This window comes from Salmo trutta, chromosome 15 (assembly GCF_901001165.1).
Source record: "Salmo trutta chromosome 15, fSalTru1.1, whole genome shotgun sequence".
Taxonomy (NCBI): domain Eukaryota; kingdom Metazoa; phylum Chordata; class Actinopteri; order Salmoniformes; family Salmonidae; genus Salmo; species Salmo trutta.
In genome coordinates this window covers 6378208-6405615 of record NC_042971.1, presented here as the reverse complement: position 1 = coordinate 6405615, position 27408 = coordinate 6378208, and the positions used below count along the sequence as shown (strand labels likewise).

Here is a 27408-nt window from a genome sequence, read left to right as displayed (position 1 = left end):
CACACACACACACACACACACACACACACACACACACACACACACATATCTATAACATTTTAGCATGACACAATCATTTAGCCTACTCTTAATTATTGCCTAATATGTTGGCAGGCATAACTTTATTGTTTTACTAGTTCTGATTGTTGTTACAAGCGGAATTCAGACAATATTACCATTATATCAACACGCTATTCACTCCTGTTTAAACCAAAAAGGGTTCTATCTTGCTTAATATACGGAACCACTAAAGTTCTACATAGAACCCTTTTATAGGGTTATTTGATCAGAACTCTAGAGGTTCTTCTTCGCTGAATTGATCTTCATCATATCCAACACACTGGTGGTCAGGGAGGCATCTCTTTGTTTGAAGAATGGCCCGCGTCAACTCTGGCTTACTTTTTTACAATACATTACAATACAATACATACATTACAATACAACTTTGTCCATTAGTTACAGCAAACAACAAAAAGGTATCTTCTGCTCCGTTCTTAACGCAGTTGTGCGCAGAGTTGGCTGAGGTGATCTTGGGGAATAACGATGGAATTCGCTACAGTGTTGAGACACCAAACTTTATTGTTCAATTAGCTTTTTGCGTTACGGTCAGGGACAGTATGAGTGTAGCCAGATCCTTTTCACTCGCTATCCTCATTTCAATTTGTGGTTCACCAGATTTGTAATCATCCTCGAGACGAGGGACAGATGAACGACCTGCTAGCTAGCGAAGCTAGTCGGTACAGCTCGGTAAGCTAGCTAGCTACTCTACCAGCAGCATCCTAGTTATCCTAGCTAGTCGGTACAGCTAGGTAAGCTAGCTAGCTACTCTACCAGCAGCATCCTAGTTATCCTGTCCTCCCTCTCTCGTTGATGGATGCTGGCTACCTCTGTCCGGTTCTCCTCTCTTCACTAGATAGACGGTAACTTTAGTGTTTAACCCCTCTGTGTCCATGGATCAATCTTTTCAATATTATTTTCGGGCGCCTCAAGCAGGCTGGACACATTCAATTTTTTTTATTCCCAGCTGCCTCACCAATGTCTGGAAGTGAATTAATAACTTTTATTTGCTAAATATTTCCAATAGATGGCAGCATAAGACCGCAAAGCATCAGTTATAGGCTACAAGCAGCAATATGATTGACATAAAATAGCATGCAACACCAATAAATTACATTATGCAACCCTCCCGGTTAGCAAATTTACCTCGCTTGCGCGAGAAGGCAGAGTGGCTAGCTGCTGGTGGATGAATTTGACCATTAATATAACGATGATCAATAGGTTTTAATATTAATTTAGTCACCTCTGGTCGACAAAAACGTATTTTCCTAGTACATTCATTAAGTGTAATTTAAAAACAGTAATCTGTTAAATGCTTTTTCAGTCCTTCCTCTTGCGTTGGCAGTGTGTAAAGGGACAGAAAGAAGCTCACACAGGAGTTTTCCTGTCAGGGGGAGTGGTGATGCATCCAGGGAGAAACTGATCTTCTGAAATGTCATTTGTGGTCTTATGCTGCCATCTATTGGAATTATGTAGCAACTGCAGTAGTACTGAATAATGTGTAATTCCTTACTAAAGTGGTAATTTCTCGCAAAATATAACATTTTCTATTTCATTTTACCGCTTACAACCATAAAATAATAATTTATTGCTTAAAACAAACAATGAAACTGTAATAAACCAAAAACATTATACATTTAGTTAATGATATAAAAAAACTATTTATTTAGATGAGAGACATTACTGCCAAAGTAACAGCCGTGTAGACAAAGAAGAGCTCTCCAGTAGGAACCAACACATTCAAAGGCCATTTTCTCAAAAGTGAGATACAAATGTATCATCTTTCAAAGCAGAATGACTTTCCCATTGTTCCTCACCTGTATTGTACGATATACCATTTTCTAGCTCTGAGTCTCCACTATTATCCAATGTGAAAAAAAAACATTTCAAATTTTGCTACATAAGACAGAATTGAGCCGGTCGGTCACATTTGACTGTGTAAAACCTAGCAGTACTACTGATTTCTCTGAGAGTGAGGCAGATATATATTATTACTTGAAATCATCAAGTGATATATTTTAAACAAATACATGTCTGTCATTGAACAACCCCATGCCATGATTAGATAGTGAAAAAACACATTCATAATTTCTTTAAACAATAAAAGCTCATTTACGAACATTCCTGAAAATTGATATGTAGCGTTTTGGAATAAAACCCTTCAATTACTTTCAATACCATTTAGTACTCCCAACAGTTACAATGTTGTATTTTAATATGTAAATATACAATAAATCGCGGAACAACTGCAAAATGCGGAGCACCATAGGCTGGAAACCACTGATCTGAAACCATTAGGATTTTCAGCAATGCACTGTGGGGGCACTGTGGGGACACTGTGGGGACAGACATAAATCTCTTGGCATGTTTTATTGACTATATATGTTGTCTCTGACCTGGTATCAGTGACATGACATTATCATCTTTAGTCTAGATTAGACTAGAGACTGAAGGTCTGTTTCTGTTGTGTTGAAGCCCAATCCATCAGGAGAGACCAGACTCACCCAGCTCTCTGTCCATGAATAGTGACGGGTCTATGGACGTTTTCTATGATTGCGAAGACGGAGACTTATCAGGGTAAGTAGACTCCACTCTATGATACTGCCAATTACATGCAACAAGGGAGACATTTCTTCAATCACAGAGTAAATACAGACAAGGTTTTAAAAATCTAACTTTAAAAGTGTATATTCTGTTAACTCATACCCAAATAATGTTGTTGACACGCCCTTTACTCATATTTGTGGCCATAGCATAAATTGGAGAAAAATACTTAAAAAACCCCACCTCAAACTTGTATCTCAATCTGACCGTTTAAAAAATGCTGCTATTTCCTCGTAGAACTTGATTGCTCTTTGGCAGAGCTGACCAATCAGCGGTCTATTTATGAGAATATTTGTAATGATTGTTATACGCCCACAGCATTCTGTTGTTGGGGTACGCCCACACCATTCCCATTCAACATACTGTCCGGACCTCTGGCAGTCTTTATAGGGGTGCCACAGGATTCAATTGTCGGGCCAACTCTTTTCTCTGTATATATCAATGATGTCGCTCTTGCTGCTGGTGATTCTCTGATCCACATCTATGCAGACGACACCATTCTGTATACATCTGGCACTTCCTTGGACTTTGTGTTAAAAAACCTCCAAACGAGCTTCAGTGCCATACAGCACTCCTTCCGTGGCCTCCAACTGCCCTTAAATACTAGTAAAATTAAATGCATGCTTTCAAACGATTTCTGCCCGCAACCTCCCGCCCGACTAGCATCACTACTCTGGACGGTTCTGACGTAGAATATGTGGACAACTACAAATATCTAGGTGTCTGGTTAAACTGTAAACTCTCCTTCCAGACTCACATTAACCTGTTCGCTATAGGGGGCAGTATTTTCACGGCCGGATGAAAAACGTACCCAAATTAAACGGCCTACTACTCGGACCCAGAGTCAAATATTTGCATATTATTAGTAGATTTGGATAGAAAACACTCTGAAGTTTCTAAAACTGTTAGAATGGTGTCTGAGTATAACAGAACTCATATGGCAGGCAAAAACCTGAGAAGATTCCAAGCAGGAAGTGGCCTGTTTGCGAATTTGTAGTCCTTCTTTTGCTTCTCTATCGAAACTACAGTATCTGAGCTGTTACGTGGCACTTTCTAAGGCTTCCATTGGCTCTCTAAAGCGTTCAGAAAGCGGATTGAGGCGTCTCTGGGCAAAGTATAGGAGCACAGTTTGTCAGTGGTCAGTCTGGTGACTAAGAGATTGGAGATGCACGTTCACAAGACCATGCTGTTTTTTATTTTCGTCTTTGAATGAATACACTATTGTCCGGATGGAATATTATCGCTATTTTACGAGAGAAATAGCATAAAAATTGATTTTAAACAGCGTTTGACAAGCTTCTAAGTACGGTAAAGGAACATTTAGATTTTTTTTGTCTCGATATGCGCTCGCGCGTTACCCTTTGGATAGTGTCTTGAACGCACGAACAAAACGCCGCTGTTTGGATATAACTATGGATTATTTGGGACCAAACCAACATTTGTTATTGAAGTAGATGTCCTGGGAGTGCATTCTGACGAAGAACACCAAAGGTAATAACATTTTTCTTATAGTAAATCTGACTTTGGTGAGTGCTAAACTTGCTGGGTGTCTAAATAGCTAGCCCTGTGATGCCGGGCTATCTACTTAGAATATTGCAAAATGTGCTTTCACCGAAAAGCTATTTTAAAATCGGACATATCGAGTGCATAGAGGAGTTCTGTATCTATAATTCTTAAAATAATTGTTATGCTTTTTGTGAACGTTTATCGTGAGTAATTTAGTAAATGTTTAGTAAATTCACCGGAAGTTTGCGGGGGGTATGCTAGTTCTGAACGTCACATGCTAATGTAAAAAGCTGGTTTTTGATATAAATATGAACTTGATTGAACAAAACATGCATGTATTGTATAACATAATGTCCTAGGTGTGTCATCTGATGAAGATCATCAAAGGTTAGTGCTGCATTTAGCTGTGGTTTGGGTTTATGTGACATTATATGCTAGCTTGAAAAATGGGTGTCTGATTATTTCTGGCTGGGTACTCTGCTGACATAATCTAATGTTTTGCTTTCGTTGTAAAGGCTTTTTGAAATCGGACAGTGTGGTTAGATTAATGAGAGTCTTGTCTTTAAAATGGTGTAAAATAGTCATATGTTTGAGAAATTGAAGTAATAGCATTTCTAAGGTATTTGAATAACGCGCCACAGGATTCCACTGGCTGTTACGTAGGTGGGACGATTTCGTCCCGCCGACCCTAGAGAGGTTAATGGCCAGGGAGAGTATGAGTGTAGCCAGATCCTTTTCACTCGCTATTCTTGTTTCATTTTGTGAATCACAGGATTCGTCATCTTCCTCGAGACGAGGGACAGATGAATGACCTGCTAGCTAGCCAAGCTACTCGGTACAGCTCGGTAAGCTAGCTAGCTACTCTCCCAGCAGCATCCTAGTTAACCTAGCTAGTCGGTACAGCTAAGTAAGCTAGCTAGTTGCTCTACCAGCAGCATCCTAGTTATTCTAGTTACCACTACTTCATCACCAGCTGTCTGCATTTCTTGTGGACCGATGGAGCTCCACGGTTGTTTCTTCCACCTGTTAAATCCCGTGGAGGGCTTCTCTCTATCATTGATGGATGCTGGCTACCTCTGTCCGGTTCTCCTCTCTTCACTAGATGGACGGTAACTTTAGTGTTTAACCCCTCTGTGTCCAAGGACCGAACTTTTGAATATTATTTTCGGGGCGCCTCAAGTAGGCTGGACACATGACATTTTCAACAACGCTTTTTTGTTGTTGATAAAAACTAGTTCATTAGAACCGCCATGGAGCCCAGTTTTATAACACTACCTTATGTCTCTAGTTAAGACATAATCGCTAAAAGACAGACCTTATTCCAGGTCATTTTTCACCCTGCCAGCTCCCATTAGTTCTATTGAGCACAGTGGCACCAACTCATCTTCTGAAAGTTCTATTCCCACCTCATTGTTCTGCTTCACAATGCCAGCTTCTCTATTGTTTATCAACGAGACCTGCCAGCGTTAACCATAAACACCAACCTCAAATAACTTATTGTCAACAGAATTATGGCTACTTGGTGATCATGCTCACTGTTCAACTGTGTAGTAATCAACATTCTAAACAATGCCTGGCACATACCCATCAAGTGTTAAACATGTTCTGGTCATGGTTAACCATTTGTGTTTTCAGAAAAAGAAATAAACAAAACACATGTCCCTTTTCTCTTTTTCAAAATGTGGCTGATTTAAACAGCCATAATACTTTTTTTTATTAAGAAATAACACTTTTTTTTTTTACTAGTTGTTGTTTCTAAATGGCTGCTGGGTAATTTGATATGCACCGAAGTCTTCGTTCGTAGGCATCGAACTGAGCGAATGCTGCGCAGGTTCACTGAGTTGCAAACCAAATGGACAGGTCTAGCTCATTGATTTGTAGATCTGACACAGTTGCTACCTCAGATTATGAGCCTAGCAGGTGTCGTGAATGAGTTATGTAGTATCCACAGAAGGCCACAGGGAGGGGCTAGAGAGCTATAAACCCATACTATTTGTTACCTTAAAAACCCTGAACCTAACAATCAATCAAATTTATTTATAAAGCCCTTTTTACATCAGTAGATTTCACAAAAACAGAAAGTGCTGTACAGAAACTCTAACCTTTCGCATTAACTATTTTAGCCTTAACCATTTTAGCCTTAACCCTAGTCCTAGGTATTAACTATTTAACCCTAACCCTAGGGTAGGATAGCCTAGAACACTTTTAGAACCTATTTTAGTAATAATATTATGTTAGGAAATAGCGGTTCGATGAATTACTACGTTTTTCTCAACCAGAGGTGACTGAATTAATGTTCAGGCTTATTGATAATCGTTATAGTAATGAAGTATAATTTCAGAACATGAGCATAAAAACAGGTAATAATTAACATTAATCATAACTATATTACTTCAGAGTAATCTGTTAAATGCTTTTTCAGTCCTTCCTCTTGCGTTAGCAGTGTGGAAAGGGACAGAAAGAAGAGTTTTCCTGTGAGGGGGAGTGGTGGTGTATCCAGGGAGAAAACTAAACTAATATTCTGAAATCTAATTTGTGGTCTTATGCTGCCATCTATTGGAATTATGTAGCAACTGCAGTAGTACTGAATAATGTGTAATGCCTTACTGAAGTAGTAATTATATAACATTTTCTAGTTCATTTTACCACTTACAACCATAAAATAACCATTTATAGCATAACAATGAAACTGACGTAAACCAAAAAACACCATACATTTAGTTAATTATATATATATATATATATATATATGAACCATATATATATATATATATATATATATATATATATATATATATATATATATATATATAACTATTTATTTAGATGGGTGACATTATCTGCCAAAGTAAAAGCCCTGTAGACAAAGAAGAGCTCTCCAGTAGGAACCAAAACATTCAAGGGACATTTTCTCAAAAGTGAGATTACAAGTTCATCATCTTTCAAAGCAGAATGACTTTCCCATTGTTCCTCACCTGTAGTGTACGATATTACATTTCAGTCATTTAGCAGACGCTCTTATCCAGAGCGACTTACAGTAGTGAAAGCATACATTTCATGCATTTTTTTTTTGTACTGGCCCCCCGTGGGAATCAAACCCACAACCCTGGCGTTGCAAACACCATGCTGGCGTTGCAAACACCATGCTCTACTAACTCAGCCACAGGGACCTACCATTTTCTAGCTCTGACTCTCTACTTTTATCCAATGTAAAAAAACACAATTTCAAATGTTGCTACATAAGACTGAATCGAGCCGGTCGGTAATAATAAACATGAATCATCGTTATATTAGTTCACAGTAATCTGTTAAATGCTTTTTCAGTTCTTCCTCTTGCGGTAGCAGTGTGGAAAGGGACAGAAAGAAGCGCGGGGAGTGGTGGTGTATCCAGGGAGAAAACTAAACTAATATTCTGAAATGTCATTTGTGGTCTTATGCTCCCATCTATTGGAATCTTTTACTACATAAGACCGAATCGAGATGGTAGATCACATTTGAATGTGTTAAATCAGATATATATTATTACTGTATTAAACCTAGCAGTACTACTGATTTCTCTGAGAGTGAGGCAGATATATATTATTACTGTATTAAACCTAGCAGGACTACTGCTTTCTCTGAGAGGCAGATATATATTATTACTGTGTTAAACCTAGCAGTACTACTGATTTCTCTGAGAGTGAGACAGATATATATATATTTACTGTGTTAAACCTAGCAGTACTACTGATTTCTCTGAGAGTGAGGCAGATATATATTATTACTGTGTTAAACCTAGCAGTACTACTGATTTCTCTGAGAGTGAGGCAGATATATATTATTACTGTATTAAACCTAGCAGTACTACTGATTTCTCTGAGAGTGAGGCAGATATATATTATTACTGTGTAAAACCTAGCAGTACTACTGATTTCTCTGAGAGTGAGGCAGATATATATTATTACTGTGTTAAACCTAGCAGTACTACTGATTTCTCTGAGAGTGAGGCAGATATATATTATTACTGTATTAAACCTAGCAGTACTACTGATTTCTCTGAGAGTGAGGCAGATATTATTACTGTATAAAACCTAGCAGTACTACTGATTTCTCTGAGAGTGAGGCAGATATATATTATTACTGTATAAAACCTAGCAGTACTACTGATTTCTCTGAGAGGCAGATATATATTATTACTGTATTAAACCTAGCAGTACTACTGATTTCTCTGAGAGGCAGATAAATGTTATTACTGTATTAAACCTAGCAGTACTACTGATTTCTCTGAGAGGCAGATATATATTATTACTGTGTTAAACCTAGCAGTACTACTGATTTCTCTGAGAGGCAGATATATATTATTACTGTGTTAAACCTAGCAGTACTACTGATTTCTCTGAGAGACAGAGATATATTATCACTGTGTTAAACCTAGCAGTACTACTGATTTCTCTGTGAGGCAGATATATATTATTACTGTGTTAAACCTAGCAGTACTACTGATTTCTCTGTGAGGCAGATATATATTATTACTGTGTTAAACCTAGCAGTACTACTGATTTCTCTGAGAGGCAGTTATATATTATTACTGTGTAAAACCTAGCAGTACTACTGATTTCTCTGAGAGACAGATATATAGTATTACTGTGTTAAACCTAACAGTACTACTGATTTCTCTGAGAGGCAGATATATATTATTACTGTATTAAACCTAACAGTACTACTGATTTCTCTGAGAGGCAGATATATATTATTACTGTGTAAAACCTAGCAGTACTACTGATTTCTCTGAGAGACAGATATATATTATCACTGTGTTAAACCTAGCAGTACTACTGATTTCTCTGTGAGGCAGATATCTATTATTACTGTGTTAAACCTAGCAGTACTACTGATTTCTCTGAGAGTGAGGCAGATATATATTATTACTGTATAAAACCTAGCAGTACTACTGATTTCTATGAGAGGCAGATATATATTATTACTGTGTTAAACCTAGCAGTACTACTGATTTCTCTGAGAGTGAGGCAGATATATATTATTACTGTATAAAACCTAGCAGTACTACTGATTTCTCTGAGAGGCAGATATATATTATTACTGTATTAAACCTAGCAGTACTACTGATTTCTCTGAGAGGCAGATATATATTATTACTGTGTTAAACCTAGCAGTACTACTGATTTCTCTGAGAGTGAGGCAGATATATATTATTACTGTGTAAAACCTAGCAGTACTACTGAGTTCTCTGAGAGACAGAGATATATTATCACTGTGTTAAACCTAGCAGTACTACTGATTTCTCTGAGAGGCAGATATATATTATTACTGTGTAAAACCTAGCAGTACTACTGAGTTCTCTGAGAGACAGAGATATATTATCACTGTGTTAAACCTAGCAGTACTACTGATTTCTCTGTGAGGCAGATATATATTATTACTGTGTTAAACCTAGCAGGTCTACTGATTTCTCTGTGAGGCAGATATATATTATTACTGTGTTAAACCTAGCAGTACTACTGATTTCTCTGAGAGGCAGTTATATATTATTACTGTATTAAAGCTAGCAGTATTACTGATTTCTCTGAGAGACAGATATATATTATTACTGTATTAACCCTAGCAGTACTACTGATTTCTCTGAGAGGCAGATATATATTATTACTGTGTAAAACCGAGCAGTACTACTGAGTTCTCTGAGAGACAGAGATATATTATTACTGTGTTAAACCTAGCAGTACTACTGATTTCTCTGAGGGGCAGATACATGTTATTACTGTATTAAACCTAGCAGTACTACTGATTTCTCTGAGAGGCAGATATATATTATTACTGTATTAAACCTAGCAGTACTACTGATTTCTCTGAGAGGCAGATATATATTATTACTGTGTAAAACCTAGCAGTACTACTGATTTCTCTGAGAGACAGATATATATTATCACTGTGTTAAACCTAGCAATACTACTGATTTCTCTGTGAGGCAGATGTCTATTATTACTGTGTTAAACCTAGCAGTAGTACTGATTTCTCTGAGAGTGAGGCAGATATATATTATTACTGTGTTAAACCTAGCAGTACTACTGATTTCTCTGAGAGGCAGATATATATTATTACTGTATTAAACCTAGCAGTACTACTGATTTCTCTGAGAGACAGATATATAGTATTACTGTGTTAAACCTAACAGTACTACTGATTTCTCTGAGAGGCAGATATATATTATTACTGTATTAAACCTAACAGTACTACTGATTTCTCTGAGAGGCAGATATATATTATTACTGTGTAAAACCTAGCAGTACTACTGATTTCTCTGAGAGACAGATATATATTATCACTGTGTTAAACCTAGCAGTACTACTGATTTCTCTGTGAGGCAGATATCTATTATTACTGTGTTAAACCTAGCAGTACTACTGATTTCTCTGAGAGTGAGGCAGATATATATTATTACTGTATTAAACCTAGCAGTACTACTGATTTCTCTGAGAGTGAGGCATATATATTTTATTACTGTATTTAACCTAGCAGTACTACTGATTTTCTCTGAGAGTGAGGCAGATATATATTATTACTTTGTTAAACCTAGCAGTACTACTGATTTCTCTGAGAGGCAGATATATATTATTACTGTATTAAACCTAGCAGTACTACTTATTTCTCAGAGAGTGAGGCAGATATATATTATTACTGTGTTAAACCTAGCAGTACTACTGATTTCTCTGAGAGGCAGATATATATTATTACTGTATTAAACCTAGCAGTACTACTGATTTCTCTGAGAGTGAGGCATATATATTTTATTACTGTATTTAACATAGCAGTACTACTGATTTTTCTGAGAGTGAGGCAGATATATATTATTACTGTATTAAACCTAGCAGTACTACTGATTTCTCTGAGAGGCAGATATATATTATTACTGTATTAAACCTAGCAGTACTACTGATTTCTCAGAGAGTGAGGCAGATATATGTTATTACTGTGTTAAACCTAGCAGTACTACTGATTTCTCTGAGAGGCAGATATATATTATTACTGTATTAAACCTAGCAGTACTACTGATTTCTCTGAGAGTGAGGCAGATATGTATTATTACTGTGTTAAACCTAGCAGTACTACTGATTTCTCTGAGAGGCAGATATATATTTTTACTGTGTTAAACCTAGCAGTACTACTGATTTCTCTGAGAGGCAGATATATATTATTACTGTGTATAACTTAGCAGTACTACTGATTTCTCTGAGAGTGAGGCAGATATTTATTATTACTGTATTAAACCTAGCAGTACTACTGATTTCTCTGAGAGGCAGATATATATTATTACTGTATTAAACCTAGCACTACTACTGATTTCTCTGAGAGTGAGGCAGATATATATTATTACTGTATTAAACCTAGCAGTACTACTGATTTCTCAGAGAGTGAGGCAGATATATATTATTACTGTATTAAACCTAGCAGTACTACTGATTTCTCTGAGAGGCAGATACATATTATTACTGTATTAAACCTAGCAGTACTACTGATTTCTCAGAGAGTGAGGCAGATATATATTATTACTGTATTAAACCAAGCAGTACTACTGATTTCTCTGAGAGGCAGTTATATATTATTACTGTGTTAAACCTAGCAGTACTACTGATATCTCTGATAGGCAGATATATATTATTACTGTATTAAACCGAGCAGTACTACTGATTTCTCTGAGAGGCAGATATATATTATTACTGTATTAAACCTAGCAGTACTACTGATTTCTCAGAGAGTGAGGAAGATATATATTATTACTGTGTTAAACCTAGCAGTACTACTGATTTCTCTGAGAGTGAGGCAGATATATATTATTACTGTGTTAAACCTAGCAGTACTACTGATTTCTCTGAGAGTGAGGCAGATATACGTAAAGCATTTTGAAAAATAAAAAAATTTGACTGAAATGAAACCATCAAATGATACATAATAAACATACACATGTCGGTCATAGAAAAATTGCATGCCATGATTAGGGAGTTAAAAAAAACCTATCTCATTTATAATTTCTTGAAACAATAAAAGTTAACTTCTGAACGTTTCTGAAAGTGATATATAGCGTTTTGTAATGAAACTCTTCTTATGTTTCCCCATCTGAGCTCAGAGCAGATGAGAGATGTAATGTTTGTCTCTGTTGTGTTGAAGACCAATCAAGCAGGAGAGACCAGCCTCCCCTGTACCCAGCTGTGTGTCCATGAAGAGTGACTGGTCTATGGACTGTCCTATACGATTTAGAGAGGGAGACTTTTCTACTGAACAAAGGTAAGAAGCACTCATGGGTCATGGTCAGTGAGTTAAACAACACTGTCTCTAGTCATTTCTCCTCTCCCATTTTCACATTTATTTTTGTTGTTTTCATAATCCACAGGCTAATCCTTTTATCCATTTATATATTCCTAAAACAATATTAAACAAACACATTGTTCCCTCCACGTGTGTGTGTGTGTGTGTGTGTGTGTGTGTGTGTGTGTGTGTGTGTGTGTGTGTGTGTGTGTGTGTGTGTGTGTGTGTGTGTGTGTGTGTGTGTGTGTGTACTGTAATCTCATGTTTTGTCCACAGAAACCAACAGGAGAGATCAGAGTCAGAGATTCTCAGTGGTCAGTCTTCCCAGAGTCATCAAACAGACCTGGACTCTATATTCAGTGTATGTGGTCCTGTTATGAACATTAGCTTTTGTTTTCCTCAAGTAAAGTTGATCTGTCAATCATTCATTAATGTGTTAATGAGAAAGCCTTTCTTCTCTTGCTTAACTTATTTTCTTGATTTGTTTTAGTTGCTTGAAGAGAAAATGATGACATTTGTGAAGAACGAGCTGAAGATGTTCAAGAGGATTCTTAGTCCTGAACTCCCAGAAGGCTTTGAGAGTCAGAAGCAGGATAAGGAAGTGGTGGATGCTGAAGATGAGAAGCAGGAGAGCAGTGCCAGAGAGGGGGCTCTGAAGATCACACTGCACGTCCTGAGGAAAATGAACCAGAAGGAGCTCGCTGACACACTGGAGAACTGTAAGATCTGTCTGCCTCATGTTGAATGCTGTTTTATAACATTTAAAAGCTGTAGCTAAAGTACAGCTAAAATAGCTGTGTAACTCAATGATATTGTAGCAGCCTTAACACAACACCTAGTGACCTCATCAAGTAGCAGCAGGGATGTGTTGTGGTGATTAATTTAGAGAGAGAGAGACAACATTAATAATACCATCAATAACACCAATAATAATATAATCAGTCACACCAGTCTGTAATGCATTAAGAAAACATTTACACATTTATACAGTCAGTTAAGAGAATAAATGATTATAATTTAAAATGTTATAACAGTCCTACAATACTGTAGACATTAAAACAGACAGTAATATTAATATCCTCTGTGTTATTTCTAGATTCAGATGATCCTGCTGTGATTTGCCAACGTGAACTCAAATCTAATCTAAAGAAGAAGTTTCAATGTGTATTTGAGGGGATCGCTAAACAAGGAAACCCATCACTTCTCAATAAGATCTACACAGAGCTCTACATCACAGAGGGTGGAACAGGAGAGGTCAATAATGAACATGAGCTGAGACAGATTGAGACAACAACCAGGAAACAAGCAAGACCAGAGTCTGCAATCAAATGTAACGACATCTTCAAACCCTTAACTGGACAAGACAAACTCATCAGAACTGTGCTGACAAAGGGAGTCGCTGGCATTGGAAAAACAGTCTCTGTGCAGAAGTTCATTCTGGACTGGGCTGAAGGAAAAGCAAATCGGGATGTTCAATTTGTATTTTCACTCCCTTTCCGGGAGCTGGATTTGATGAAAGGAGACAAACACACTTTCATTGAACTTCTCAATCACTTCTCAATGGAAACCAAACAATCAAGAATCTCCAACTACGACAAGTACAAAGTTCTGTTCGTCTTTGATGGTTTGGATGAGTGCCGACTGCCCCTAGACTTCCAGAAAAACAAGATCTGTTGTGACGTCACAGAGTCAACCTCAGTGGATGCTCTGCTGACAAATCTCATCAAGGGAAATCTGCTTCCCTCTGCTCTCATCTGGATAACTACCCGACCTGCAGCAGCCAATAAGATCCCTTCAGGGTGTGTTGACCAGGTGACAGAGGTACGAGGGTTCAATGACCCACAGAAGGAGGAGTACTTCAGGAAGAGATTCAGTGATGAGGAGCTGGCCAGCAGAATCATCTCACACATAAAGACATCAAGGAGCCTCCACATCATGTGCCACATTCCAGTCTTCTGTTGGATTTCTGCAATAGTCCTTGAACCCATGCTGAAACATAAGAGAGAAGAGATGCCCAAGACTCTGACTGAGATGTACACACACCTTGTGGTGTTTCATACCAAACAGAAGAATGAAAAGTATCTTGGGAAAGAAGAGACAGGTCAACACTTGAATAATGAGAGCATTCTGTCACTGGGAAAACTGGCTTTTCAACAGCTTGTGAATGGCAATCTGATTTTCTATGAAGAAGACCTGAAAGAGGCTGGCATTGATGTCAGTGAAGCCTCAGTGTACTCAGGATTGTGCACACAGATCTTTAAAGAGGAATGTGGGCTGTACAAGGACAAGGTGTACTGCTTCGTGCATCTGAGCATTCAGGAGTTTCTGGCTGCTGTATATGTGTTCCTCTCATTCATCAACAACAATGAGAATCTAATGAACAAACTGAAAACAAAAGATGAGCCTGAAGTTACTTTCTACAAGAGTGCTGTGGATAAAGCATTACAAAGTGAGATGGGAAACCTGGACCTGTTCCTCCGCTTCCTTCTGGGCCTCTCACTGGAGTCCAATCAGAAGCACTTACTAGGTCTACTGACAAACACAAGAAGCACCTCACAGAGCCATGAAGAAACAGTCAAGTACATCAAGGAGAAGATCAGGGAGAATCCCTCTCCAGAGAGGTGCATCAATCTGTTCCACTGTCTGAATGAACTGAATGACCATTCTCTAGTGGAGGAGATCCAAAGCTACCTGAGCTCAGGAAGTCTTTCAAAACCCAACCTGTCACCTGCACAGTGGTCAGCTCTGGTCTTTGTGTTGCTGACTTCAGAAAAGGAGCTGGATGTGTTTGACCTGAAGAAATTCTCCAGATCAGAGGAAGGTCTTCTGAGGCTGCTGCCAGTGGTCAAAGCCTCCAGAGCTGTTCTGTGAGTACATCAAATGACATATAAGAACTAATCATCAGGAAGAAATATTATGTTTAGAGAAAAATCTGTATTATAATATGTATATAATATTATATTGAAAAACATATTGAATGAATGCATTGATTTTCACATTAGTATAACAATATGACCATATAATTCTAGGACACGGAAGATGAATCTATATGCTGTCTGAGAGAATAAACCAAATGAATCTTCCATTGTCCTTCTACACTACTCGTTAAATTAACAGTATGTTTGTGAAGTCATGATGATCTTTTTGTCAGGCTGTCAGGCTGTGGAGTCACAGAGGAAGGCTGTGATTCTCTGGCCTCAGCTCTGAAGTCAAACCCCTCACACCTGAGAGAGCTGGACCTGAGTAACAATGACCTGAAGGATTCAGGAGTGGAGCTGCTCTCTGCTGGACTGGGGAATCCCCACTGTAAACTGGAGACTCTGAGGTCAGTATTCCTGTAGTTAGTCAACAAGTGATAACTGTTCACCAGATCCACATGTGTTTTCCAGGCACACATAGTCCACACCATATGTGTTTGGACAGTGAAGCTTACAGTTTTACATTTGGTGCTATGCTCCAGCATTTTGGATTTGAGATACAATGTTTAATATAAAGGTATTCATACATATATTTTACCGTTTAGATATGAAAGCACTTTATGTATCTAGTTCTCCCATTTAAAGAAGTCTTAATTATTTGGACAAATTCACTTATATTCTATTAAAGTAGTCATAAGTTTAGTATTTGGTCCCATATTCCATGCCTGCATTGAATTACATCAAGCTTGCGCTATGCTCCAGAATTTTGAACTGTGTATGTGTGTGTCCTGTGTGTGTGTGTCCTGTGTGTGTGTGTGTCCAGTGTGTGTGTGTCCTGTGTGTGTGTGTGTGTGTCCAGTTTGTCCTGTGTGTGTGTGTCCTGTGTGTGTGTGTGTGTCCAGTATGTGTGTGTGTGTGTGTGTGTGTGTCCTATGTGTGTGTGTGTGTCCAGTGTGTGTCCAGTGTGTGTGTGTGTGTGTCCTGTGTGTGTGTGTCCAGTTTGTCCTGTGTGTGTGTCCTGTGTGTGCATCCTGTGTGTGTGTGTCCTGTGTGTGTGTCCAGTGTGTGTGTATGTCCAGTGTGTGTGTGTGTGCGTGTGTGTACACATGTATCACTTAATGAACTCTCACACACACACACACACACAGACACTAAGGCTGGGCGATATGGCCAAAATATTACATCACCGTGTTTCAAAATAAATTTGACGGTATTTTTAGTTTTTGAATAGTAAAAGTTGTACATTTTCTTTATGAGTAGTGAGTGATCCCAGGGTGCTTTATGAGTAGTGAGTGATCCCAGGGTGCTTTATGAGTAGTGAGTGATCCCAGGGTGCTTTATGAGTAGTGAGTGATCCCAGGGTGCTTTATGAGTAGTGAGTGATCCCAGGGTGCTTTATGAGTAGTGAGTGATCCCAGGGTGGTTTATGAGTAGTGAGTGATTTCAATGTGTCTTTCTCCATTCTGATTGGTTTATACTTTTCAATACAACTTCAACCCCAAAAAATGTCAGCACTTTCATCATTTCTGCATTAAAATGTTATCTTCACTGTCAAAATAGATATGGTGTGGACTGTATACTCAATACAATCTAAATCTGATACCTCACTGTCTGTCTTTTGACTGATACTGCTTTTTAAACTGGTCTGGTCAGTCTACTCAAATATTTGTACTATACATGTTTCTATCTGCAGGCAATACTTTGATCATTTGTCATTTTTAATATGATACATTAATTTATGAATAGATATGGAAGGTTTCAGGACACTGATATCTGAAAATGTAGAAAAATTATACTGCCACTATTTTCACCACCAAAGAATATCAGTGTGATTTTAATATGATTTGACTCTTTGCAGGCTGTCAGGCTGTCTAGTCACAGAGGAAGGCTGTGCTTCTCTGGTCTCAGCTCTGAGGTCAAACCCCTCACACCTGAGAGAGCTGGACCTGAGCTACAATCACCCAGGAGTCTCAGTAGTCAGACTGCTCTCTGCTGGACTGGGGGATCCACACTGCAGACTGGAGAAACTCAAGTATGTAGAGGGTTTATGTCAATGTTCATATCAGACATGTTTGACTTTTCAGGCTAGTTAGGACAAACATTCTGACCACCACTTGGACAAAGTTATATGCTGACTGTGTGTGTGTGTCCACTGTCTGTGTGTTTCCTGTATGTGTGTATCTCCAGTGTGTGTATGTGTCCTTTTTTGTGTTGGTCCAGTGGCAATCTCTCAATGACATACACACACACACTGGACACACACACACACACACACTGGAGACACACACACACACTGGACACACACACACACACACACACACACACACACACTGGACAAACACACACTGGACAAACACACACTGGACACACACACACTGGACACACACACACACACACACACTGGACAAACACACACTGGACACACACACACATTGGACACACACACAGACACACACAATGGACACACACACACTGGAGACACACACACACACACACTTTAGACGCACACACACACATTGTTTGTGTTTCCATTGTGTGTGTGTGTCCATTGTGTGTGTGTGTGTCCATTGTGTGTGTGTGTCCATTGTGTGTGTGTGTCCATTGTGTGTGTGTGTGTCCATTGTGTGTGTGTGTCCATTGTGTGTGTGTGTGTGTCCATTGTGTGTGTGTGTGTGTCCATTGTGTGTGTGTGTGTCCATTGTGTGTGTGTGTGTGTGTCCATTGTGTGTGTGTGTGTGTGTGTCCATTGTGTGTGTGTGTGTGTGTGTCCATTGTGTGTGTGTGTGTCCATTGTGTGTGTGTGTGTCCATTGTGTGTGTGTGTGTGTGTCCATTGTGTGTGTGTGTGTCCATTGTGTGTGTGTCCATTGTGTGTGTGTGTGTCCATTGTGTGTGTGTGTGTGTCCATTGTGTGTGTGTGTCCATTGTGTGTGTGTGTGTGTGTGTCCATTGTGTGTGTGTGTGTCCATTGTGTGTGTGTGTGTGTGTCCATTGTGTGTGTGTGTGTGTGTCCATTGTGTGTGTGTGCATGTCCAGTGTGTGTGTCCAGTGTGTGCATGTCCAGTGTGTGCATGTCCAGTGTGTGTGTCCAGTGTGTGCATGTCCAGTGTGTGTGTCCAGTGTGTGTGTGTCCTGTGTGTGTTTCCATTGTGTCCTGTGTGTGTGTGTGTTTCCATTGTGTCCTGTGTGTGTGTGTACAGTGTGTGTACAGTGTGTGTGTGTCCTGTGTGTGTGTGTGCGCGTCCATTGTGTGTGTGTGTGTGCGCGTCCATTGTGTGTGTTCCCATTGTGTGTGTGCGCGTCCATTGTGTGTGTGTGTCCAGTGTGTGTGTGTGTGTCCAGTGTGTGTGTGTGTGTCCAGTGTGTGTCCATTTTGTGTGTGTGTGTTTCCATTGTGTGTGTGTGTGTGTGTGTTCATTGTGCGTGTCCATTGTGCGTGTCCAGTGTGTGTGTGTGTTTCCATTGTGTGTGTGTGTGTGTGTGTCCATTGTGCGTGTCCATTGTGCGTGTCCAGTGTGTGTGTGTGCGTGTCCAGTGTGTGTGTGTGCATGTCCAGTGTGTGCGTGTCCAGTGTGTGTGTGTGCGTGTCCAGTGTGTGCGTGTCCAGTGTGTGTGCGTGCGTGTCCAGTGTGTGTGTGTGCATGTCCAGTGTGTGTGTGTGCATGTCCAGTGTGTGCGTGTCCAGTGTGTGTGTGTCCAGTGTGTGTCTAGTGTGTGTGTGTGTGTGTACAGTGTGTGTCTTTCCATTATGTGTGTGTACAGTGTGTGTGTGTCCTGTGTGTGTGTGTGTGTGTTTCCATTGTGTCCTGTGTGTGTGTGTGTGTGTACAGTGTGTGTCTTTCCATTATGTGTGTGTACAGTGTGTGTGTGTCCTGTGTGTGTGTGCGCGTCCATTGTGTGTGTTCCCATTGTGTGTGTGTGCGTCCATTGTGTGTGTGTGTGTGTCCATTCTGTGTGTTTCCATTGTGTATGTGTGTGTGTGTCCAGTATGTGTGTCCGTCCGTGTGTGTGTCTGTCCATTGTGTGTGTGTCCAGTGTGTCCAGTGTGTGTGTGTGTGTGTGTGTGTGTGTGTCCATTGTGTGTGTGTCCATTGTGTGGGTGTGTGTGTCTCCATTGTGTGTCTCCATTGTGTGTCTCCAGTGTGTGTGTGTGTGTGTGTGTGTGTGTGTGTGTGTGTGTGTGTGTGTTCAGGTGTATCCCTCAATGACTGTCTGTTCTTCTGCTTACCGCTACAGTGTGGAACATGGTGGAGAGAACAGAATGAAACCTGGACTTAGAAAATGTGAGTGTTGACTGCTGTGAAGAATATGACTAAGAAAAAGTCTTAATTCAAGTTAAGTCAATGACCACCATCATTACTGACTTGGTCATATTAAATATCATCTGTAGTTCTACAGAAGCACAAATCAGGGACACCAACGTTTACAAAGAGCTGACTTGAGTTGCTTTGACAGTGTGTGTGTCTGTTTATATGTGTGGTGTGTTCCTGTTACGTTAGAAATGTGTGTGTCTGTGTATGTGTGTGTGTGTGTGTTCAGGATGTGTGTTTGTCATGCATTTATACCGGTGTGAGTGTGTGTGTGTGTGTGTGTAATTAATGTGAATAAGTGTGTATTATATTACCATACAGTATAACATGTGATCATTCAACAGGTCTCAAGTTACCTTAACTTCTCCTTTTGATACCTAGAAACATCTACATTAAATGAATTAGTGAAAAGTGAGTTAACATTCTAATGTGAATGATGATGATTTCTAATATTGTGTCTGGTTTCATCCATCAGATGTCTGTGATCTCACACTGGACCTAAACACAGTAGACAGACTCCTCTCTCTGTCTGAGGAGAACAGAAAGGTGACATGTAGGGGAGAGGAGCAGCCGTATCCTGATCACCCAGAGAGATTTGAGGTCTGGGAACAGGTGCTGTGTAGAGAGGGTCTGACTGGGCGCTGTTACTGGGAGGTAGAGTGGACTGGGATAATGGGGGCTGATATAGCAGTGACATATAAAGGAATCAGCAGGAGAGGAAGGGGTGATGACTGTGGTCTTGGATACAATGACAAGTCCTGGAGTCTGTCCTGCTCTGACAACAGTTACATTGCCTGGCATAATAATAATCCCACTATCATAGACGTCCCCTCCTCCAGCCCCTACAGAGTAGGAGTGTATCTGGACTGGTCAGCCGGCACTCTGTCCTTCTATAGAGCCTCCTCTGACACACTGACCCACCTGAACACATTCTACACCACATTCACTGAGCCCCTCTATCCAGGGTTTAAGGTTTATGATGTTGGCTCTTCAGTGTCCCTGAAATAATAACTGGACACACACACACACACACACACACTGGACACACACACACACACACACACACACACACTGGACACACACACACACACACACTGGACAAACACACACACACACACACACACACAGGACACACACACACACACAGGACACACACACACAGGACACACACCCACACACACACACAGGACAAACACACACACACACACACACACTGGACAAACACACACACACACACTGGACAAACACACACACACACACACACACTGGACAAACACACACACACACACACACTGGACAAACACACACACACACACACACACTGGACAAACACACACACACACACACACTGGACAACACACACACACACACACTGGACAACACACACACACACACACTGGACAAACACACACACTGGACACACACACTGGACACACACGGACACACACACTGGACAAACACACACACACACACACACACTGGACAAACACACACACACACACACACTGGACAAACACACACACACACACACTGGACAAACACACACACACACACACACTGGACAAACACACACACACACACACACTGGACAAACACACACACACACTGGACAAACACACACACACACACACTGGACAAACACACACACACACACACACACACACACACTGGACAAACACACACACACACACACACACTGGACAAACACACACACACACACACACACTGGACAAACACACACACAACACACACACACACACACTGGACAAACACACACACACACACACTGGACAAACACACACACACACACACACACACACACACACACACACACTGGACACACACTGGACACACACACACACACACACACTGGACAAACACACACACACACGACAAACACACACACACACTGGACAAACACACACACACACACACACACACACACTGGGGACACACACACTGGACTCACACACACACACACACACACACACACACTGGACTCACACACACACACACACAAACACACACACACACACTGGACAAACACACACACACTGGACAAACAAACACACACACACACTGGACAAACACACACACACACACACACACTACACAAACACACACTACACAAACACACACACACACACACTGGACAAACACACACTGGACAAACACACACTGGACAAACACACACTGGACACACACACACTGGACACACACACACTCACTGGACAAACACACACACACACTGGACAAACAGGACACACACACACAAACACACACTGGACACACACACACACTGGACACACACACACTGGACACACACACAGACACACTGGACAAACACACACACACACACACACACTGGACAAACACACACACACACACTGGACACACACACACACACACTGGACAAACTCAAACACACACACACATGCGCGTCTTCCTATAATTGTGGACCTTGACCCAGGACCTCTTACAATAACACCGTTAAAATACCAATGTGATCATTTGTTGTCTTATGTTGAATAACAAATTGTATAATTATATGTGGACATACGCTCCATAGTTGTACAAGTATACATGGATATATTGTACTTTTCATAATAAAACATACTTGAAACAAGAAAAGACGTGTTATTTGTGAAAACAGTTTAGTTATTGATTTTACATCATGTCTCTGTCAAATATGAAATGAAATACAAAACAATTAAATATGTACAACAGAGTGTTGTGATGCAGGGTTACTATAGCAACAGAGTGTTGTGATGCAGGGTTACTATAGCAACAGAGTGTTGTGATGCAGGGTTACTATAGCAACAGAGTGTTGTGATGCAGGGTTACTATAGCAACAGAGTGTTGTGATGCAGGGTTACTATAGCAACAGAGTGTTGTGATGCAGGGTCACTATAGCAACAGAGTGTTGTAATGCAGGGTCACTATAGCAACAGTGTTGTGATGAAGGGTCACTATAGCAACAGAGTGTGGTGATGCAGGGTCACTATAGCAACCGAGTGTTGTAATGCAGGGTCACTATAGCAACCGAGTGTTGTGATGCAGGGTCACTATAGCAACAGAGTGTTGTGATGCAGGGTCACTATAGCAAAAGAGTGTTGTGATGCAGGGTCACTATAGCAACATAATGTTGTGATGCAGGGTCACTATAGCAACAGTGTTGTGATGTAGGGTCACTATAGCAACAGTGTTGTGATGTAGGGTCACTATAGCAACAGAGTGTTGTGATGCAAGGTCACTCTTCTCACTCTCTGCTCTCTGTTCTCTCTGCTCCCTCTCTCAGCCTGCTATCTGCTCTCTCTCTGCTCCCTCTCTGCTCTCTCTCTCTGCTCTCTGCTTTGCCTGCTCTCTATGCTCTCTGTTCTCTCTGCTCCCTCTGTACTCTCTCTCTGCTCTCTGCTTTTCCTGCTCTCTATGCCCTCTCTGCTCCCTCTCTGCTCTCTCTCTCTCTGCTCTCTCTTTCTCACTCTCTGCTCTCTCTCTCTCACTCTCTGCTCTCTCGCTCGGCTCTCTCTCTGCTCTCAATGCTCTGCTGCTCTCTCTTATCTCTGCTCTCTCTGCCCTCTCTGCTCTCTGTGCTCTCTCTCTCTGTGCTCTCTCTCTCTGTGCTCTCTCTCTCTGTGCTCTCTCTCTCTGTGCTCTCTCTCTCTGCTCTCTCTCTGCTCTCTCTGCCCTCTCTTCTCGCTCTCTCTGCTCTCTCTCTCTTTTCTTTCCCTCTGCTCTCTCTGCTCTCTCTGCTCTCTGTTCTCCGCTCTCTCTCTCTCTGCTCTCTCTGTTCTCTGCTCTCTCTGCTCTCTGCCCTCTCTGCTCTCTCTCTCTCTGTTCTCTGCTCTCCCTCTCTCTCTGTTCTCTCTGCTCTCTCTGCTCTCTGCCCTCTCTGCTCTCTCTCTCAGCCTGCTATCTGCTCTCTCTCTGCTCTCTCAGCCTGCTCTCTGCTCTCTCTCTCAGCCTGCTATCTGCTCTCTCTCTGCTCCCTCTGCTCTCTCTCTGCTCTCTGCTTTTCCTGCTCTCTATGCTCTCTGTTCTCTCTGCTCTCTCTCTGCTCCCTCTCTGCTCTCTCTCTGCTCTCTGCTCTCTCTCTCTGCTCTCTCTCTGCTCTATGCTCTCTATTCTCTCTGCTCTCTATCTCTCTGCTCCCTCTGTACTCTCTCTCTGCTCTCTCGCTCTGCTCTCTGCTTTTGCTGCTCTCTCTTTCTCACTCTCTGCTCTCTCTTTCTCACTCTGCTCTCTCTCTCTTTGCTCTCTGCTCTCTCTCTGCTGTCTCTCTGCTATCTCTCTCTGCTCTCAATGCTCTGCTGCTCTCTCTCTTATCTCTGCTCTCTCTGCTCTCAATGCTCTGCTGCTCTCTCTCTTATCTCTGCTCTCTCTGCCCTCTCTGCCCTCTTTCTCTGTGCTCTCTCTCTCTGCTCTCTCTGCCCTCTCTGCCCTCTCTGCCCTCTCTTCTCGCTCTCTCTGCTCTCTCTCTCTGTGCTCTCTCTCTCTGTGCTCTCTCTCTCTGCTCTCTCTGCCCTCTCTGCCCTCTCTTCTCGCTCTCTCTGCTCTCTCTCTCTTTTCTTTCCCTCTGCTCTCTCTGCTCTCTCTCTGCTCTCTCTTTCTCACTCTCTGCTCTCTCTTTCTCACTCTCTGCTCTCTCACTCTCTGCTCTCTCTCTGCTCTGCTCGCTCTCTGCTCTCTCGCTCGGCTCTCTCTCTGCTCTCAATGCTCTGCTGCTCTCTCTTATCTCTGCTCTCTCTGCCCTCTGTGTTCTCTGCTCTCTGTGCTCTCTGCTCTCTGTGCTCTCTCTCTCTGTGCTCTCTCTCTCTCTGCTCTCTCTCTCTTTTCTTTCCCTCTGCTCTCTCTGTTCTCTGCTCTCTCTGCTTTCCCTCTCTCTCTCTCTGCTCTCTGTTCTCCGCTCTCTCTCTCTCTGCTCTCTCTGTTCTCTCTGCTCTCTCTGCTCTCTGCCCTCTCTGCTCTCTCTCTCAGCCTGCTATCTGCTCTCTCTCTGCTCCCTCTGCTCTCTGCTTTTCCTGCTCTCTATGCTCTCTGTTCTCTCTGCTCTCTCTCTGCTCCCTCTCTGCTCTCTCTCTGCTCTCTGCTCTCTCTCTCTGCTCTCTCTGCTCTATGCTCTCTATTCTCTCTGCTCTCTATCTCTCTGCTCCCTCTGTACTCTCTCTCTGCTCTCTCGCTCTGCTCTCTGCTTTTGCTGCTCTCTCTTTCTCACTCTCTGCTCTCTCTTTCTCACTCTCTGTTCTCTCTCTCTCTTTGCTCTCTGCTCTCTCTCTGCTCTCTCTCTGCTCTCAATGCTCTCTGCTCTGCTGCTCTCTCTCTTATCTCTGCTCTCTGCTCTTTCTGCCCTCTCTGCTCTCTCTGTCTCTCTCTGCTCTCTCTCTCTCTGCTCTCTCTCTCTGCTCTCTCTCTCTCTCTCTGCTCTCTCTCTGCTCTCTCTCTCTCTCTGCTCTCTCTCTCTCTGTCTCTCTCTCTCTCTGTTCTCTCTCTCTCTGTTCTCTCTCTCTCTTCTCTCTCTCTCTCTGCTGTCTCTCTCTGTTCTCTCTCTCTCTACTCTCTCTCCCTCTGCTCTCTCTCCCTCTGCTCTATTCTCTCTCTCTGCTCTATTCTCTCTCTCTGCTCTCTTCTCACTCTCTGCTCTATTCTCTCTCTCTGCTCTCTCTCTGCTCTCTCTGATCTCTGCTCTCTCTGTGTTCTCTGCTCTCTCTCCCTCTGCTCTCTCTCCCTCTGCTCTCTCTCCCTCTGCTCTCTCTCCCTCTGCTCTCTCTGCTCTCTTCTCACTTTCTGTTCTCTGCTCTCTGCTCTCTCTGCCCTCTCTTCTCTCTCTGCCCTCTCTCACTCTCTAGTCTCTCTCTGCTCTCTCAGCCTGCTCTCTGCTCTCTGTTCTCTGCCCTCTCTCTTCTCTCTCTCTGCTCTCTTCTCACTCTCTGCGATCTCCCTCTGCTCTCTCTCTCCCTCTGCTCTCTCTTCTCTCTGCTCTCTTTGCTCTCTGCCTCTCTCTCACAGCTGTCTCTCTGTGTTCTCTGCTCTATCTGCTCTGCTCTCTGCACTCTCTCTCTCTCTGCTCTCTCTGCCCTCTGCTCTCTCTGTCTTCTCTCTCTCTCTCTCACAGCTCTCTCTCTCTGTTTTCTGCTCTCTCTCTGCCATCTCTGTCCTCTGCTCTCTCTACTGTCTGCTCTGCTCTCCTCTCTCTCCCTCTCTACTCTCTCTCTCTGCGCTCTCTCTGCGCTCTCTCTCTGCACTCTCTCTCGCTCTCTGCAATCTTTCTGCTCTCTCTCCATCTGCTCTCTCTGCTCTCTTCTCTGTTCTCTGCCCTCTCTCTGTTCTCTGCTCTCTCTCTCTGCTCTCTTCCCTCTCTCTGCTCTCTTTCTCCCTCTGCTCTCTGCTCTCTCTCTCTCTCTCTGCTCTCTCTCCCCCCAATCTCTCTTGCTTTTTATATCTTAACAGGGATGCAGTTTGGACAATCACCACTTGATGGCAGTGTTAAACCAGAAGTGATGAAAACAACATCACTGCATCGAGAGAGAGAGTCTAATATACTGATATACAGTGCATTCAGAAAGTATTCACACCCCTAAAACTGGCCTGTCACTAAAACTGGCCTGTCACTAAAGCGGGCCTGTCACTAAAACGGGCCTGTCACTACAACGGGCCTGTCACTACAACGGGCCTGTCACTACAACGGGCCTGTCACTACAACGGGCCTGTCACTAAAACGGGCCTGTTACTAAAACTTACTAAAACGGGCCTGTCACTAAAACGGGCCTGTCACTAAAACGGGCCTGTCACTAAAACGGGCCCTATAATAAAATATACAACAGGATATATAGACTGTGTTCCCTATAATAAAATATACAACAGGATATATAGACTGTGTTCCCTATAATAAAATATACAACAGGATATATAGACTGTGTTCCCTATAATAAAATATACAACAGGATATATAGACTGTGTTCCCTATAATAAAATATACAACAGGATATATAGACTGATCCCTATAATAAAATATACAACAGGATATATAGACTGTGTTCCCTATAATAAAATATACAACAGGATATATAGACTGTGTTCCCTATAATAAAATATACAACAGGATATATAGACTGTGTTCCCTATAATAAAATATACAACAGGATATATAGACTGTGTTCCCTATAATAAAATATACAACAGGATATATAGACTGTGTTCCCTACAACATTTCAAGATGTTTTAATTTAATTTAATTTAACCTTTATTTAACCAGGAAGGGCTCATTGAGATTTAAAATCTCTTTTTCAAGAGCGTCCTGGCCAAGATAGGCAGCGCCAAGTCATTACAAAAATTACAGACAAACAACATGAAAAACTACAAGTAATCTAGTAAAAACCATAGAATTAACAAAGAATATAACAAAATCAAAAACAGCAAATTAAAAACATTGACAGGTCAGGGAATCAGTCTCCAGATCATTCATCCGTGATTTAAAAATACCAATCGGGACAAGTTCATCCAGTTTAAAAGTATTTTGTAAGGCATTCCAAGACGATGGCGCAGAGTACATGCCCTTTTACCAAATTCAGTTCGGATAAAGTCCCGCGAACGAAGAGAGTACCCACCACATTTCTGAACAATAAAAATGCCCAAATAAAAAGGTAGCAAACCCAAAATGGCTTTGTAAATAAAAGTATACCAGATAGCAGTTAGTTCAGTTTGATCTTATTAAAGACA

General features: G+C 41.4%; 1 protein-coding gene across 1 annotated transcript; it reads left to right on the top strand.

The window, feature by feature from the left end:
- The first annotated feature begins 705 nt into the window (after nucleotides 1-705).
- LOC115149601 (NLR family CARD domain-containing protein 3-like) lies at nucleotides 706-20731 on the top strand. The gene is made up of 5 exons (XM_029692555.1): nucleotides 706-747; nucleotides 12956-13184; nucleotides 13568-15332; nucleotides 15617-15776; nucleotides 20179-20731. Exons 1-5 carry the CDS (start codon nucleotides 706-708, stop codon nucleotides 20698-20700), a joined length of 2718 nt encoding a protein of 905 aa, XP_029548415.1. The 3' UTR covers nucleotides 20701-20731.
- Nucleotides 20732-27408: the final 6677 nt, after the last annotated feature.

Bases quoted from the DNA above. Each gene is read 5' to 3' on its own strand.
- LOC115149601 (XM_029692555.1), top strand. From the start codon at position 706: ATGAACGACCTGCTAGCTAGCGAAGCTAGTCGGTACAGCTCG. The intron at 748-12,955 runs GTAAGCTAGCTA...GATTTGTTTTAG, and splicing joins AAGCTAGTCGGTACAGCTCG to TTGCTTGAAGAGAAAATGAT. The intron at 13,185-13,567 runs GTAAGATCTGTC...TTCTAGATTCAG, and splicing joins CGCTGACACACTGGAGAACT to ATGATCCTGCTGTGATTTGC.